This window comes from Clavelina lepadiformis, chromosome 2, assembly GCF_947623445.1.
Source record: "Clavelina lepadiformis chromosome 2, kaClaLepa1.1, whole genome shotgun sequence".
In the NCBI taxonomy this organism is placed as follows: domain Eukaryota; kingdom Metazoa; phylum Chordata; class Ascidiacea; order Aplousobranchia; family Clavelinidae; genus Clavelina; species Clavelina lepadiformis.
In genome coordinates, this window is record NC_135241.1 from 21,196,237 (window position 1) to 21,210,132 (window position 13,896).

The following is a 13,896-nucleotide window of genomic DNA, read 5'->3' on the forward strand; positions in this document are numbered from 1 at the left end:
TTTGTCCTCGTTTTTCGGCTGTATGTTATCCACAATCGAGGCTAGTTATAAGCCGTTAAAAGATTGCTAATAGTAAGCGCCTTTCGTTTGCCTAACAGTTAGTTTAAAAACTGGCTGACCCGTAGTTCTGCTAATGCTGTCCTTAAGCCAAAAATATCCTAATAGCAATCCATAATTTTCTTTTCTTAGCGCTTAGGTAAATACACTTTTTAATAATAAGCCAGTTTTATTTTGCAGTACGTTTTCAAAATGAGAATATGCAATGGCCAGAAACAACTTTTAAACAAACATCAATCAAAAAGATTTTGATACACTTTCTGAGTTGGCCGTTTTCCAATGCCAAAAACGTGAAACTCAAGCAAACGATACAAAGATGAAGCTTGTGTTGGATACTCATAATCAAATACAAAGTACACAGAAAACAACATCAAAATACATTCAAAGCATGAAACTTTACCGATTGGAATGTACGATTGATTATTGATCATTAAACAACAGTTACCAGGAAATTCTGGAACACCCATACACATTATAAATGGTTGTTGACGAGATTTATCTTTTATGTCTAGTAAACATCCATTACTGTCAAACACAATGACATACTTTGAGCCTGCAGAACAGACTTTCTCTGCCAGCCTTTGAAAAACGACATAGCTCCCCTTTTCTAAGCCTTCTTCTACAAACGAGACGCCAAGAGATGATAGAAAGCTGGACCATCGAAAGGAACAGTTGGAACGGAACTCTTCGTAGCCCTGACTAACTAAAGCAGCGTATTCCTTGATACACTGCAGAGTAAAATAAAGCAATCAATGAGTAAGATATAAAATTCTTCAACACCTTACTGCCACGTGTAACACATCTTATGCCAATTTACCTCAATCGGATGAACGCAATATTGCGAGTATTTTTGAAAGATAACATCAACGTCATTTCTCTTCGCCAGATGACGAATTTCCATCAGTCGATGCTCACGATTGGATTCCCAATCATCGGCAGCTCTCTTTCTCTTTCTGCTCTTGCCAAGTTGTACTTGCAGTACCCGATTCATCATCGCTTTTTGATTGTCCGCTCTTTTGCGGACGGCTAAATCAAGAGCTACCCACGGCTTCTCTCCACCGCATCCCAAAACCGGATACTCCTTTACAATGTTTTTTGATATTAATTTTCGCTCAGCCCTCTCTGTTTTGCGGCCCAAAGTAACAGATATTATTTCTTCAATACGTTTCACAAGGTATATAAACTGAGAGGCCTGGAGGTTATTTTTGGTTACAGTGTTAAGAAATTCTTTTTCCACGCCTGAGAACGGAAATTCACTTCCTAGCCCTCCTGGATAAGGTACCAATTGATAGGGTGGAATGGAACAGCAGCTTGAAGACACCTTGTTAAACGCATGGGAGCCAGTCGGTGCATGAGAGATGGATTGGTTGGAAGACACGTCTTCGCTATTGGTGGATACATTCAAGCTTATATCACTATCGTTTGCTGACGCGAACGAAAAGGATGTGGACGGTTCATCGGTGTCATCTTCAAGAAGGGTAGGCATACCTTCAGAAATTGCACATGGTATGCTGTCAAGATCTTGAGTTTCGGTCTGGATAAAACAAACAGTTAACCGTTATTAACCAGCTGTATTTATACAAAAAACTATGTCACTGCATCGTAAAACATTAATTAAAAATATTATACGCACCGAATGAAATAACATTTCAGCAAGGAAATTCATTAATCGTGTTCTTTCTCCAAAAGATAATGTGACAAACTCTTCTTTAACGATAGCATGTGTGAGTGGCAAGTCAGCAACTTGTAATCCACTCTCTAAAAAATAGTCGCCATTTGTTAAAAACACCTGACATACAGGAAACTAACATCATAGGCTAAATACATCGAAATAACCCTTTCAAATTAGATATAGTTCGCTAAAAATTGAAACTTGGCGAAATTCGGAAAAGTTTTAAAGTTTTATTTAATCAAAAAATAAATTATTACCAAAAATTTGTAATTATAATTATATATTCCTATAGGAATTTTTGGCGTTGGGTTATGGCAAAGAAACGTAAATAATAAGCCGCAAGCCTATTCCAAAGCACTTAAGACACTACATTATGTTCTAAAATTAACACCACGGGAGGTCAAAGTATAGCTCTGTTTCCTTTCGAAACTAAGCAAAGGTTAGATAACTTGTAAAACCTAACATTTTATACCAAACGCGGGAAAAAGGTTTAAAATAAAAATGCACGTCATTGCATTGGAGTTGGGCACCGCCATTGATGTAACGCGCATTGAAAATAAGTCCAGATGCTTTCTTGTATCGTAACCTAACCGCGTGAAAGTTTACATCGTAGAACTGTTATAATACATAGTAGCTCGTTTTAAAAGTAAATTGTGGAATTTGCACAGTTGGCAGTATGCTATGCTTAAAAATCCTTAGAAATAGCCGAAGATGCCTTACTGGTAGTGCCACATGTTGATCTGATGCCAAGACATTGTCACGCAACAATATAAGGAAACCAGCGTTTTAGAGCGAAAATGACATTTCATAAAGCTGGCGTTAAAGGGCATCAATGCAATAGGAGTTATTTTACGCAATTATTAGGCTATAAATTATACAATTATTATAAATCGAAACAACCAACAAAAGCTAAATCAAAGTGGTTTGGATATACGTAACATTTCATTCAAGAACAGCCTATGTTTCATATCTATACTTTCTCATTTTGTTCATAATAGCATACAGGAGGGTTTCAATTGCAGCATACCTTTCAAAGCATCCACAATATTTTCAGATAAGCCATACTTGGCCGCTTCTTCTGCAAGATAACCCATCACCCGACTTGTACAGTGGCGAAGATAAAAAGACAGAGACAAGTGCGGACATGACAAATAATACCACAATCTTTTTTCTTAGCCATTATGACGTTTGAATGCATAAGTCTCGGTTCTCTTTTTCCGGCAATAACTGAAATGAGCTTTGGTAAAAAAGAAAAGAAAATGAACCGTGCTAGCGTTGCTAAACTGAAAGGTATTGGACCTTAGACCACACTGTAGTAAAGTGTAGAAAGAATTATAGTAAAATATGTTCTTGTGCCATGTTTGTCGCGGCAAAGGTTCTTGCGAATTCGCTTTTGAAAGTAGCACCCTATACATGCGACACATAAGAAGAGCACATAAAGACATCACTGATAGCTGTTTCCGGATTATTTGCCAAATTGACGGTTGTCCTAAAGAGTTTCACAGTTATGCTGGTTATGTGAAACACCGATGGCGCAATCACAAAAGTCAAAGTTCTGCTGCTGAGGAACCCATTTTGTCAGAAACAGATCCCTTGTTATTCCAGAGCACAAACAACTGCGAACCTAATGACCACAACTCTTTAGAAGAAGAGTTAGTGCAGCAGCATGTACCTGAAGCCACCAAGGAAAGTGACGACTTGGAAACATTACAGACTGAAAGTGAGCTTCAAGTATTCCATTTGCAATCGCGACACAATTTAACGCAGGTAAGGAAAATAATTTATACCAAACCTACCATATATGTATGTATATATATATATACATATATATACTGTATATAAATGCATATACTGTATATATAAAAGCAAATTTAACTTCAAGTTCGTTCCTAGATGTATGTTTTTGGCAATTTTGTCAGGGTTATTTTAGTGGTTGAAATTTCAATGCTAAGTACAGTACTTTCACATATTATGTGGCTTTGTTGTAACTTAATGCGATAAGTTGGAACGCAGTGGATTGTGGATTGCCATTGGGTAATTAGGCTGCTTTCTTCACTGAATGATGATTGAAAGCAAATTGCTGTCGACGTTAAGTTTCTGTTATTTAAGTTAACATTAACTCCAACCAAAATTTTCATATAAAAAGTGGTTAATAGCCTATTGGAGATTGCAGTAGTAGCCTATGTCCGAGACATTTACTAATGGTACACTCTAAAAAAAAACTGACTCTTTGGTGACTCAAAGATCCTCCCTTACTTTGAAAGAGTCGACGTATCTGACTCTTTTGAAAGTAACACTTGCTCACTCGTGATAAGAGTGACGGTCACTCTTATAACAAGTGACACACAACTGACTCTTTGGTGACTCAAAGATCCACCCTCTCTTTGAAAGAGTGAACGACATCTGACTCTTTTCAAAGTAACAAAACTTCACTGACGTTCACTCTATATAAAAGGTAGAATAGCAGCCAGCTTCCAAATTTTATGCAGTGGAATTTATTACTCACATGACTTCAGCGAATTTTAATTTCACTTCACTTAAAAATGCACTTTGAAAACTCAATCTACAGTATCACCAATACATGCAGTGTTTTGCACACCATTGATGGCAGCAAGAACAGTTTTAACTGAGCACACTGGGGTTTTGTTTATAACCAGCACTTCAAGAAGATTGTAGAATGGTGCAAGTCTGGGGTAGTAGGAGATATTACATACCCAAAACGAAGAGAACAAGCGGTACAAAGCACGCACCACGTCATTTCCAACATAAATGACAGAAAAATCGGCAACAATGTAATATTGATCAGGTTGGGTGCTGTTGCCCACGGCTAAAAGAAATGGTCGAGTCAGTCCAGAATCTTTGTGGACGGCAAAGTTTGTTGGGTCCGTGCCGGCCTAAAATTTAAAGTTCAAAAATTATTTCAATACAGCAAGGTGTTAAAAATTACACGTTGTCATGCGAACACAAACCGCCACTATCACTTACCCCAGCAAATTGAAAAATAGCATGCGATTGTGACTGACAACCCTTTCTGCGGAAGTTTAATGGCGGAAGCAACTTTTCCAGCATGTGAATTGTGTGAAGTTTGTCTGCATAGAAAATAAAAACTGAAGCCAGTGAAAAAGCAAACGACTTACTTACACAACAATCAGAAAAGGAAATCGTGTTTAGTGCAGAAGAACATGAGCACAATAAAATTATCAAGGTTGTATAGCTTCGTGAATTAATCAATATATAATTAATTGACCATATGGAATATAATGTAACCAAAAAACCAGATGTAAGCAATTTGCAACAACAGTACATGACGTATAGAAAGCCATGACTCCAGAACTGTCATCTTTTTGTTGAGAGTCAGTTTCAAAATCCTAGCACGTTAACCTTACGCCAAAGTAGAAAGTTGCTTGCTTACTCTCAGTTATGTTGCTTGATGTTATATTCTTCAGACGTTGTTGAGATCATTGCTTTTCCAGTTACAGTCAAAAGAACAGGAAAACATATCAAATAGCTATAATATAAATCCAACAAATGCAGGAGCTAAAATGATGCTGTGAAAAATTGAAAAATTAATGATCATTAAATTGTAATTTTGAATTGAAAAATAGCGTTTCATTTCAATTGGCGGCCTAGCTTAGTAATTTAATCATGAAAAGTAAGACTTTGGGTGAGAAGGGATTAGTTTTAGGTTAATTTACGGACAAATTAGTGCGTTGTTTTAAGTTGAAAATTAGCGTATATTTCAATTTACTGAATAGCGAAATTCCAGTTAACCATGTTCGTCTTTTTTAACTTCGGTAAACGGCGGCCGGTAAAATACGTCTCTACTGCACAGGCTGCCATTTACTAAGTAGGAAAACACTAATTGCGTAACCGGCTAGCTATTCACCAATATGGCTTTTTCAAAACTCGGCAACCTGCAGCGAAACATTAACGCTATGTTAACAAGAAGCTGCGATAATTAACTTTGAACTATTAATTTTTTCTGGTGAAATAGTGGCAGCCAAAGTAAAATCTGCTAACGTCAGCTAGTCACTTTTTCCACATTACTACCAAATTTAGTACAAAAAGATACAACATTTTATATTGCAAGCAATGAGCCTGTAAGACTATAAGTAGTTAAAACCTATAAACAGACCAAAATAGACTTAATACAAATTTGCCTACCTTGCAGCAAATGTTCAGTTTCTTCAGATATGTTTAAATTTTTCGTTAAATACTCACATAGCCTAGTTGCACAACTGAAAATTGTATGTCAAAACCGTCAAACTCCATCTAGCAATAAAGTACAGATAAAGATTTTCTTTTAAAACTTTATGGGCCTAGCTTCCAAAACAACAAAAAACTCTGTTTAGCTTGAGGCCTTTGCAGCACGATTTCTGGTGAAAAGTTACGGTAGTTTCCTGTCTGGTTGGTAGGCCTATACTTCATTTTTAGGCTACACACAAATAGGGCTACCTATTTTTCAAATAGCTATATAAGCTAGGTTTTCATCAACGCTTGCTGTTAGTTTTAATTTATCTTCAAAGTTAAATGACCTAGCTCAGTCTACTGAAATCATTATGCCCAGAGGTTAAACCTATTTGCGGTTCGCCTATTCGTTCACCACACGTTAACTTGCACAGGCCCAACGGTATACCATACCATACCAGGCCACGTGCAACAGACAGACAACCTAGGTCCTAGATGTAACAATTTGGTAAAAATTTCCATTGCGTAATACGCTGCAAGCCATCCGTGACGACACCACTCAAATAAAGAGTCACACAAGCAAAAAAATACGAGAGAAGGCAGAAAAAGTAGAATCGACTCTTGAAAGAGTCAGAATCCGTTCTCTCTTTCAAACGAGTGGAAAAACTGACTCAAGTTTTTTTAGAGTGTAATCACGTCACAGTTATTTAAAATCCACTATCGTAATTATAGTATCCTTTCTGCAAGCTTTACATCTTTTACTTTTTCGCAGGTAGCGGTGGATGATATTGTACAAATGATGAAAAGGCATGAAGAGGAAATGTGGACAAGGATAAAAACTCTAGTATCTGATTCGTCACTTCTTCACAATTTGTCCGCCAAAATTTATCCCTTTCAGCATCGTTTTGATAGACTGGGAAATGCATATAGCAGAAGGCAGGTTTTTGAACAAAATATAGATTTTTGTCAGCCTCAGGAAGTAATTGTTGGATTTACTACCAAAACCCAAGGATGTCGTGATAACCGAAGCCTTGAACGTCATCCAAGATCCATTCAATACATTTCTTTACGGAACACAATCAGACTTTTAATTAACAATATATCGTTCTGTAAAATGGTGAAAAACTATGACGGCATGAAAACGTCAATGACACGAGATAACCGGGATCAATATTTAAGAGATTTCTGTGATGGCCAAGTTCTTCAAAATCACCCTTTGTTTACTTCTTCGCCCACAGCTTTGCAGCTGTTACTTTACTTTGACGATCTGGAATTGTGCAATCCACTTGGTAGCAAATCCCGAAAACATAAAATATCAGTTTTTTATGTTTCATTTGGAAATATAAATCCTATTTATCGCTCACGGTTGGCCAATATCTTTTTGTTAGCAATAGCTCATACATCAGACGTGGTGAAGTTCGGAATAGACAAAGTTTTATCAACATTTTATGAAGAATTGGAAATTTTATCTGACAAGGGTTTTGAAGTTCAATTAAAAAAAGGTGGAGTCATAAATGTGAAAGGATCGTTGCTTGCAGTTATCAGCGACACCCTCGCAGCGCACCAAATTACAGGTTTTAAAGAAGGTGTAGGGTTTGCAAAACAGAAATGTCGGCATTGTTTGTGCAATTTTGATGACATGCAGCGGATGTTTTTTGAAAGCAATTTTAAGTTACGGTCCTTGCAAACTCACGTAAATATTCACTGCAAAAATATCTGCAGAAAATCCTCCACTGAATTTGGAGTAAATAGATTGTCATCTTTGTTTAAGGTGCCGTATTTCAATCCGTTCCATTGCGTTCCACAAGATCCGATGCACGTAATTCTTGAGGGTTGCTTACCTTATGTCATGAAACATCTTCTGAATTATTACGTTAATATCAAAAAATATTTCACCATCGAACAGTTCAATGAAAAACTTGAGAAGTTTCCATACTCATACATGGACAGACGCAAGAAACCAAGCAATCTGGATAGTAGTCATCTCGAGAAAGATGGAAGTTTGAGACAATCTGCTTCTCAGATGTGGCTTCTCGGCCGCCTTCTTCCTTTTTTTGTTTATGAGTGGGTGGATATGACATCTGTGCATTGGGGGTGTTTTGTGACATTACTTGAAATCATGTCTACAGTTTTTTCACCATGTGTATCTCAATCTCAAATAGCTCTTCTGCGTTGGAAAATTGCTTATCACTTAGATTTATTTAGGCAAAGCTTCCCTGGGGTAAACATAATACCAAAGCAACACTATCTTCTTCATTTACCATCGGACATATCCAGGCTTGGACCAAGTATGCATTTTTGGTGCATGAGATATGAAGGAAAACATTCTTTTTTAAAACAATTAACCAAGATTGCTAATTTTAAAAACATATGTAAATACATGCAGGGCCGGATTAAGACGAAACTGGGCCTGATGCTGCAGCGCAAAAACAGGCCTATTTTTTCTAGGCATTGGTACATATGCATTCGACACTCTGACTCCACCGTACACGCGTAATCAGACCGACCAAAGAGCCTTTATTGCTTTCGACGCAGTCAGCCAAATTTTAATGAACATGAACAATAATAACGACGTGTTATCGTAAAAACTCGAGAGTAACATCAGGCTATGTAACACCAACACAATTCAATACCAATATTGCCTGAAAAGCGGAGTTAATGAAGAAAAGGCTAATCCAGATCAACTTAACGTTGGCATATTGTCAATGCTGCGCTAGTGCTGCTTACTTATACTACTGTTTTTCGAGCCTTAGCAAGCGCGAAATCTTCGATCATGTCAGTGCAGTCAAGGCTGCTCAGCACCTCATGTTCAATGCTCATAAGCGCCAGCATGTTTAGCCTTTCCTCCCTCATCGAGGACCGCAGCTCTCCTTTGACTATTCCCAGTTTTGAGAAGCTCCGCTCGCCGGAGGCATTAGACACCATCAAGCACAGATAGATGCGCAAAGCAATCTCGACGTTTGGAAATGTTTGAGAAAGGTTCAACGACGACAAAAGCTTGTACATGGTAAGCTCTGCTGACTCGTTCACACTCACCGATTTCTGGGTGCGCATAAATGCAGCAAACTGTATGAGCTCAGCCACCAGCGTGTCTTCCAAGTCATCTGGATACGAGGAAACGAGATTTTGAGCTTTATTCTCGATCTGCTTTATGCTCAATGACGTTAGCTCCGAAAGAAATCCGAATGTTGTAGATATATCCTCATACGCCTTCATTCGCTTTTCCAGTTCAGCTAACAGTCTGTCGATCATGACCAGATATATATGGGTTTTGAATGTTTCCCTAGGGGTGAGGTTTTCTTCGTTTGCAGCTCCTTCATCAGGCATTCGCTTTCGCTTACGGCCTCGACGTTCTTCAGCCTTGTATTCGCCGTGAGGAACCTTTTCGATCGCCATCTGCTCATACACGTCAAATCTGTCCCGTGCAAATTGAATCGTGTCGACCAGTGATGCCAATAAACTAGTTGCCGTATTCAGACTGACTGTAGGGTCTTGGAGGCTAATGCTCGTACTGTTGAGACGGCATAGGATATCGTTCCAGGCAGTCGCCATAACTGCTGTCTCAAGTTCGTCCATCCTGCGCGAAAATCCGTCGGCCTGGTTTCTCGTATCGGCCTTCTGCTCCTTATCTGCCGCAAGCTCATCCAGGACTTCTTGAATGCTCTTCCACCCTTCTACTAGCGCTTTGACAGCATCTGCACGTTCACACCATCGGGTTCCAGACAAACCTTTGAGCGTTAATGTGCAGCGATTCTTCAGTTTCTGCCAGCGATATGTCGATTCAGACAGGAAAACGTATAGTCCATTGACAAAATGAAAAAACCTGGTACAGCCAGCGCAGCTATTAACAGCCTGGTCTCCTACCAGGTTTAAACTGTGGTTGCAGCATGGAATAAAAGCAGCATATTTACATTCTCGCTTCACAATTGCCTGGACACCGTTGTACCGTCCTGACATGTTTGACGCATTGTCATACGACTGGCCTCTGCAGTTAGTAACATCCAAGCCATTTTCCTTCAGAAAGTTCAGAAGTATGCTAGCCATGTGCGTAGCGGTGTGTCTCATCATAGGCAAGAATGTCAGGAACCGTTCAACTGGACCCAACGGCAGAACATATCGAATAACAATCGTTAGCTGGTCGAGGTGTGATACGTCAGGTGTAGAGTCAATCGAGACAGAGAAATACTTCGCCTTCTTGGCTTCTTTCAGGATGGTGTCCTGCACCTTTTGTCCCATGAGCTGCACCAGCTCCTCGCAAATTGTGGATGACAAATAAGAAATGTGACCTTTCCCGCAGTTCGCATATTTTCTAATATGGCTAGCCAGCAGAGTATCGTACTCCGCCAACAACTCAATGATGCCAAGGTAGTTACCATTATGAGGGGAACCTATGATCTCATCCGCGCCCCTTATAGCAAGGCCACGCTTAGCTAGGAATATCAGAACGTCGATGAGCCGCTTTACAATCTGGCGCCAGTAACACCGCTCTTCCTCGACCTGTTTAGCGGCTAGGTAGTCAACACGACCGGCCTCCCTCTGTCGGCTCGCAAAAGACAACATAGCCTTGCGATGACCATCGCTTGGTTTTACAATAGTTCCGGGTAGTGAACAATCGTCACGGCCCTAATGTTTGGTGTGCTCCCAAATTCTGCCAAATGACGTTATGAAACCTTCTAAAGTTGTTCGTCACTTTCATTCAAAGCACAACAATCTTGAAGGCAAGCCACTTGAATATTTTGGACGAATATTCTCTGATATGAACGATTAAAAAAAGCAAATGAAAAGATGACGACTACCGAAAAATCCTTTCTTCATGAATCCTATCTAGTTTCTCTACGAATAGTTAAAACCAAAAAAAGCATACACGATTGGGGAAGAGTTAATAAAGCCGTGCATCTTATCTGCGGCTGAAGTAATGAAGGGCCCTGAAACAGCTCGAAAAGTGTTATAATTTTTCATCTTAAATAAGTAGTCTATGCCAAAATCTTGCTTTATCTTACGTGCCTAGGCGTAACACTGTGCCTAGGCGCAGGGCCGGATTAAGACGAAACTGGGCCTGATGCTGCAGCGCAAAAACAGGCCTATTTTTTCTAGGCATTGGTACATATGCATTCGACACTCTGACTCCACCGTACACGCGTAATCAGACCGACCAAAGAGCCTTTATTGCTTTCGACGCAGTCAGCCAAATTTTAATGAACATGAACAATAATAACGACGTGTTATCGTAAAAACTCGAGAGTAACATCAGGCTATGTAACACCAACACAATTCAATACCAATATTGCCTGAAAAGCGGAGTTAATGAAGAAAAGGCTAATCCAGATCAACTTAACGTTGGCATATTGTCAATGCTGCGCTAGTGCTGCTTACTTATACTACTGTTTTTCGAGCCTTAGCAAGCGCGAAATCTTCGATCATGTCAGTGCAGTCAAGGCTGCTCAGCACCTCATGTTCAATGCTCATAAGCGCCAGCATGTTTAGCCTTTCCTCCCTCATCGAGGACCGCAGCTCTCCTTTGACTATTCCCAGTTTTGAGAAGCTCCGCTCGCCGGAGGCATTAGACACCATCAAGCACAGATAGATGCGCAAAGCAATCTCGACGTTTGGAAATGTTTGAGAAAGGTTCAACGACGACAAAAGCTTGTACATGGTAAGCTCTGCTGACTCGTTCACACTCACCGATTTCTGGGTGCGCATAAATGCAGCAAACTGTATGAGCTCAGCCACCAGCGTGTCTTCCAAGTCATCTGGATACGAGGAAACGAGATTTTGAGCTTTATTCTCGATCTGCTTTATGCTCAATGACGTTAGCTCCGAAAGAAATCCGAATGTTGTAGATATATCCTCATACGCCTTCATTCGCTTTTCCAGTTCAGCTAACAGTCTGTCGATCATGACCAGATATATATGGGTTTTGAATGTTTCCCTAGGGGTGAGGTTTTCTTCGTTTGCAGCTCCTTCATCAGGCATTCGCTTTCGCTTACGGCCTCGACGTTCTTCAGCCTTGTATTCGCCGTGAGGAACCTTTTCGATCGCCATCTGCTCATACACGTCAAATCTGTCCCGTGCAAATTGAATCGTGTCGACCAGTGATGCCAATAAACTAGTTGCCGTATTCAGACTGACTGTAGGGTCTTGGAGGCTAATGCTCGTACTGTTGAGACGGCATAGGATATCGTTCCAGGCAGTCGCCATAACTGCTGTCTCAAGTTCGTCCATCCTGCGCGAAAATCCGTCGGCCTGGTTTCTCGTATCGGCCTTCTGCTCCTTATCTGCCGCAAGCTCATCCAGGACTTCTTGAATGCTCTTCCACCCTTCTACTAGCGCTTTGACAGCATCTGCACGTTCACACCATCGGGTTCCAGACAAACCTTTGAGCGTTAATGTGCAGCGATTCTTCAGTTTCTGCCAGCGATATGTCGATTCAGACAGGAAAACGTATAGTCCATTGACAAAATGAAAAAACCTGGTACAGCCAGCGCAGCTATTAACAGCCTGGTCTCCTACCAGGTTTAAACTGTGGTTGCAGCATGGAATAAAAGCAGCATATTTACATTCTCGCTTCACAATTGCCTGGACACCGTTGTACCGTCCTGACATGTTTGACGCATTGTCATACGACTGGCCTCTGCAGTTAGTAACATCCAAGCCATTTTCCTTCAGAAAGTTCAGAAGTATGCTAGCCATGTGCGTAGCGGTGTGTCTCATCATAGGCAAGAATGTCAGGAACCGTTCAACTGGACCCAACGGCAGAACATATCGAATAACAATCGTTAGCTGGTCGAGGTGTGATACGTCAGGTGTAGAGTCAATCGAGACAGAGAAATACTTCGCCTTCTTGGCTTCTTTCAGGATGGTGTCCTGCACCTTTTGTCCCATGAGCTGCACCAGCTCCTCGCAAATTGTGGATGACAAATAAGAAATGTGACCTTTCCCGCAGTTCGCATATTTTCTAATATGGCTAGCCAGCAGAGTATCGTACTCCGCCAACAACTCAATGATGCCAAGGTAGTTACCATTATGAGGGGAACCTATGATCTCATCCGCGCCCCTTATAGCAAGGCCACGCTTAGCTAGGAATATCAGAACGTCGATGAGCCGCTTTACAATCTGGCGCCAGTAACACCGCTCTTCCTCGACCTGTTTAGCGGCTAGGTAGTCAACACGACCGGCCTCCCTCTGTCGGCTCGCAAAAGACAACATAGCCTTGCGATGACCATCGCTTGGTTTTACAATAGTTCCGGGTAGTGAACAATCGTCACGGCCCTAATGTTTGGTGTGCTCCCAAATTCTGCCAAATGACGTTATGAAACCTTCTAAAGTTGTTCGTCACTTTCATTCAAAGCACAACAATCTTGAAGGCAAGCCACTTGAATATTTTGGACGAATATTCTCTGATATGAACGATTAAAAAAAGCAAATGAAAAGATGACGACTACCGAAAAATCCTTTCTTCATGAATCCTATCTAGTTTCTCTACGAATAGTTAAAACCAAAAAAAGCATACACGATTGGGGAAGAGTTAATAAAGCCGTGCATCTTATCTGCGGCTGAAGTAATGAAGGGCCCTGAAACAGCTCGAAAAGTGTTATAATTTTTCATCTTAAATAAGTAGTCTATGCCAAAATCTTGCTTTATCTTACGTGCCTAGGCGTAACACTGTGCCTAGGCGTGCGAAAGTCGGACTACAAATTTCATAATAAGAATTATTTGTGGGTTAATTAAGCAAAGGAAAACTGTTCAGCGTCCGGAAAATTCACGTCTGTTTTCGTCTGGGCCTATTTCAGGAATGGGCCTAATGCTGCAGCATCAATAGCATCCACCTTAATCCTGCACTGCCTAGGCGTGCGAAAGTCGGACTACAAATTTCATAATAAGAATTATTTGTGGGTTAATTAAGCAAAGGAAAACTGTTCAGCGTCCGGAAAATTCACGTCTGTTTTCGTCTGGGCCTATTTCAGGAATGGGCCTAATGC

The 13,896-nt window shown here is 40.4% G+C and overlaps 4 protein-coding genes across 6 annotated transcripts; all 4 read right to left on the reverse strand.

The window, feature by feature from the left end:
- Window positions 1-290: 290 nt before the first annotated feature.
- LOC143444929 (uncharacterized) lies at window positions 291-1,904 on the reverse strand. Its single transcript, XM_076943721.1, has 4 exons — window positions 1,691-1,904; window positions 1,340-1,591; window positions 875-1,138; window positions 291-785 (listed from the first exon to the last, which is right to left on the reverse strand). Exons 1-4 carry the CDS (start codon window positions 1,721-1,723, stop codon window positions 291-293), a joined length of 1,044 nt encoding a protein of 347 aa, XP_076799836.1. The 5' UTR covers window positions 1,724-1,904.
- A 2,362-nt stretch (window positions 1,905-4,266) lies between these two features.
- LOC143446633 (uncharacterized) lies at window positions 4,267-6,000 on the reverse strand. Of its 3 annotated transcripts, none has more exons than XM_076946368.1 (4): window positions 5,894-6,000; window positions 5,142-5,277; window positions 4,715-4,818; window positions 4,267-4,623 (listed from the first exon to the last, which is right to left on the reverse strand). In XM_076946368.1, the coding sequence occupies exons 3-4, from the start codon at window positions 4,796-4,798 to the stop codon at window positions 4,288-4,290; spliced, it is 420 nt and encodes a 139-aa protein (XP_076802483.1). In that variant the 5' UTR covers window positions 4,799-4,818; window positions 5,142-5,277; window positions 5,894-6,000; the 3' UTR covers window positions 4,267-4,287. The 3 variants fall into 3 exon arrangements, with proteins under 3 accessions (XP_076802483.1, XP_076802481.1, XP_076802482.1); XM_076946366.1 differs by lacking the exon at window positions 5,894-6,000 and adding an exon at window positions 5,501-5,647; XM_076946367.1 differs by lacking the exon at window positions 5,894-6,000 and having other exon boundaries at window positions 5,142-5,487.
- A 2,644-nt stretch (window positions 6,001-8,644) lies between these two features.
- Window positions 8,645-10,477, reverse strand: LOC143444930 (zinc finger MYM-type protein 1-like). The gene has a single exon (XM_076943723.1). The coding sequence runs from the start codon at window positions 10,475-10,477 to the stop codon at window positions 8,645-8,647; it is 1,833 nt and encodes a 610-aa protein (XP_076799838.1).
- Window positions 10,478-11,290: 813 nt separating this feature from the next.
- On the reverse strand, window positions 11,291-13,123 carry LOC143444931 (zinc finger MYM-type protein 1-like). Its single transcript, XM_076943724.1, has one exon. It carries the CDS (start codon window positions 13,121-13,123, stop codon window positions 11,291-11,293), a length of 1,833 nt encoding a protein of 610 aa, XP_076799839.1.
- Window positions 13,124-13,896: the final 773 nt, after the last annotated feature.

What these genes read in the sequence shown, in the direction of transcription:
- LOC143444929 (XM_076943721.1), bottom strand. Translation starts at nt 1,723, where the DNA reads ATGAATTTCCTTGCTGAAATGTTATTTCATTCG. An exon ending in CTGAAATGTTATTTCATTCG is followed by an intron (nt 1,592 to 1,690) that starts GTGCGTATAATA and finishes TGTTTTATCCAG; the next exon opens with ACCGAAACTCAAGATCTTGA. An exon ending in CCATTCCACCCTATCAATTG is followed by an intron (nt 1,139 to 1,339) that starts GTACCTTATCCA and finishes AACATTGTAAAG; the next exon opens with GAGTATCCGGTTTTGGGATG.
- LOC143446633 (XM_076946368.1), bottom strand. Translation starts at nt 4,798, where the DNA reads ATGCTGGAAAAGTTGCTTCCGCCATTAAACTTCCGCAGAAAGGGTTGT. An exon ending in CTATTTTTCAATTTGCTGGG is followed by an intron (nt 4,624 to 4,714) that starts GTAAGTGATAGT and finishes TTTAAATTTTAG; the next exon opens with GCCGGCACGGACCCAACAAA.
- LOC143444931 (XM_076943724.1), bottom strand. Translation starts at nt 13,123, where the DNA reads ATGTTGTCTTTTGCGAGCCGACAGAGGGAGGCCGGTCGTGTTGACTAC.
- LOC143444930 (XM_076943723.1), bottom strand. Translation starts at nt 10,477, where the DNA reads ATGTTGTCTTTTGCGAGCCGACAGAGGGAGGCCGGTCGTGTTGACTAC.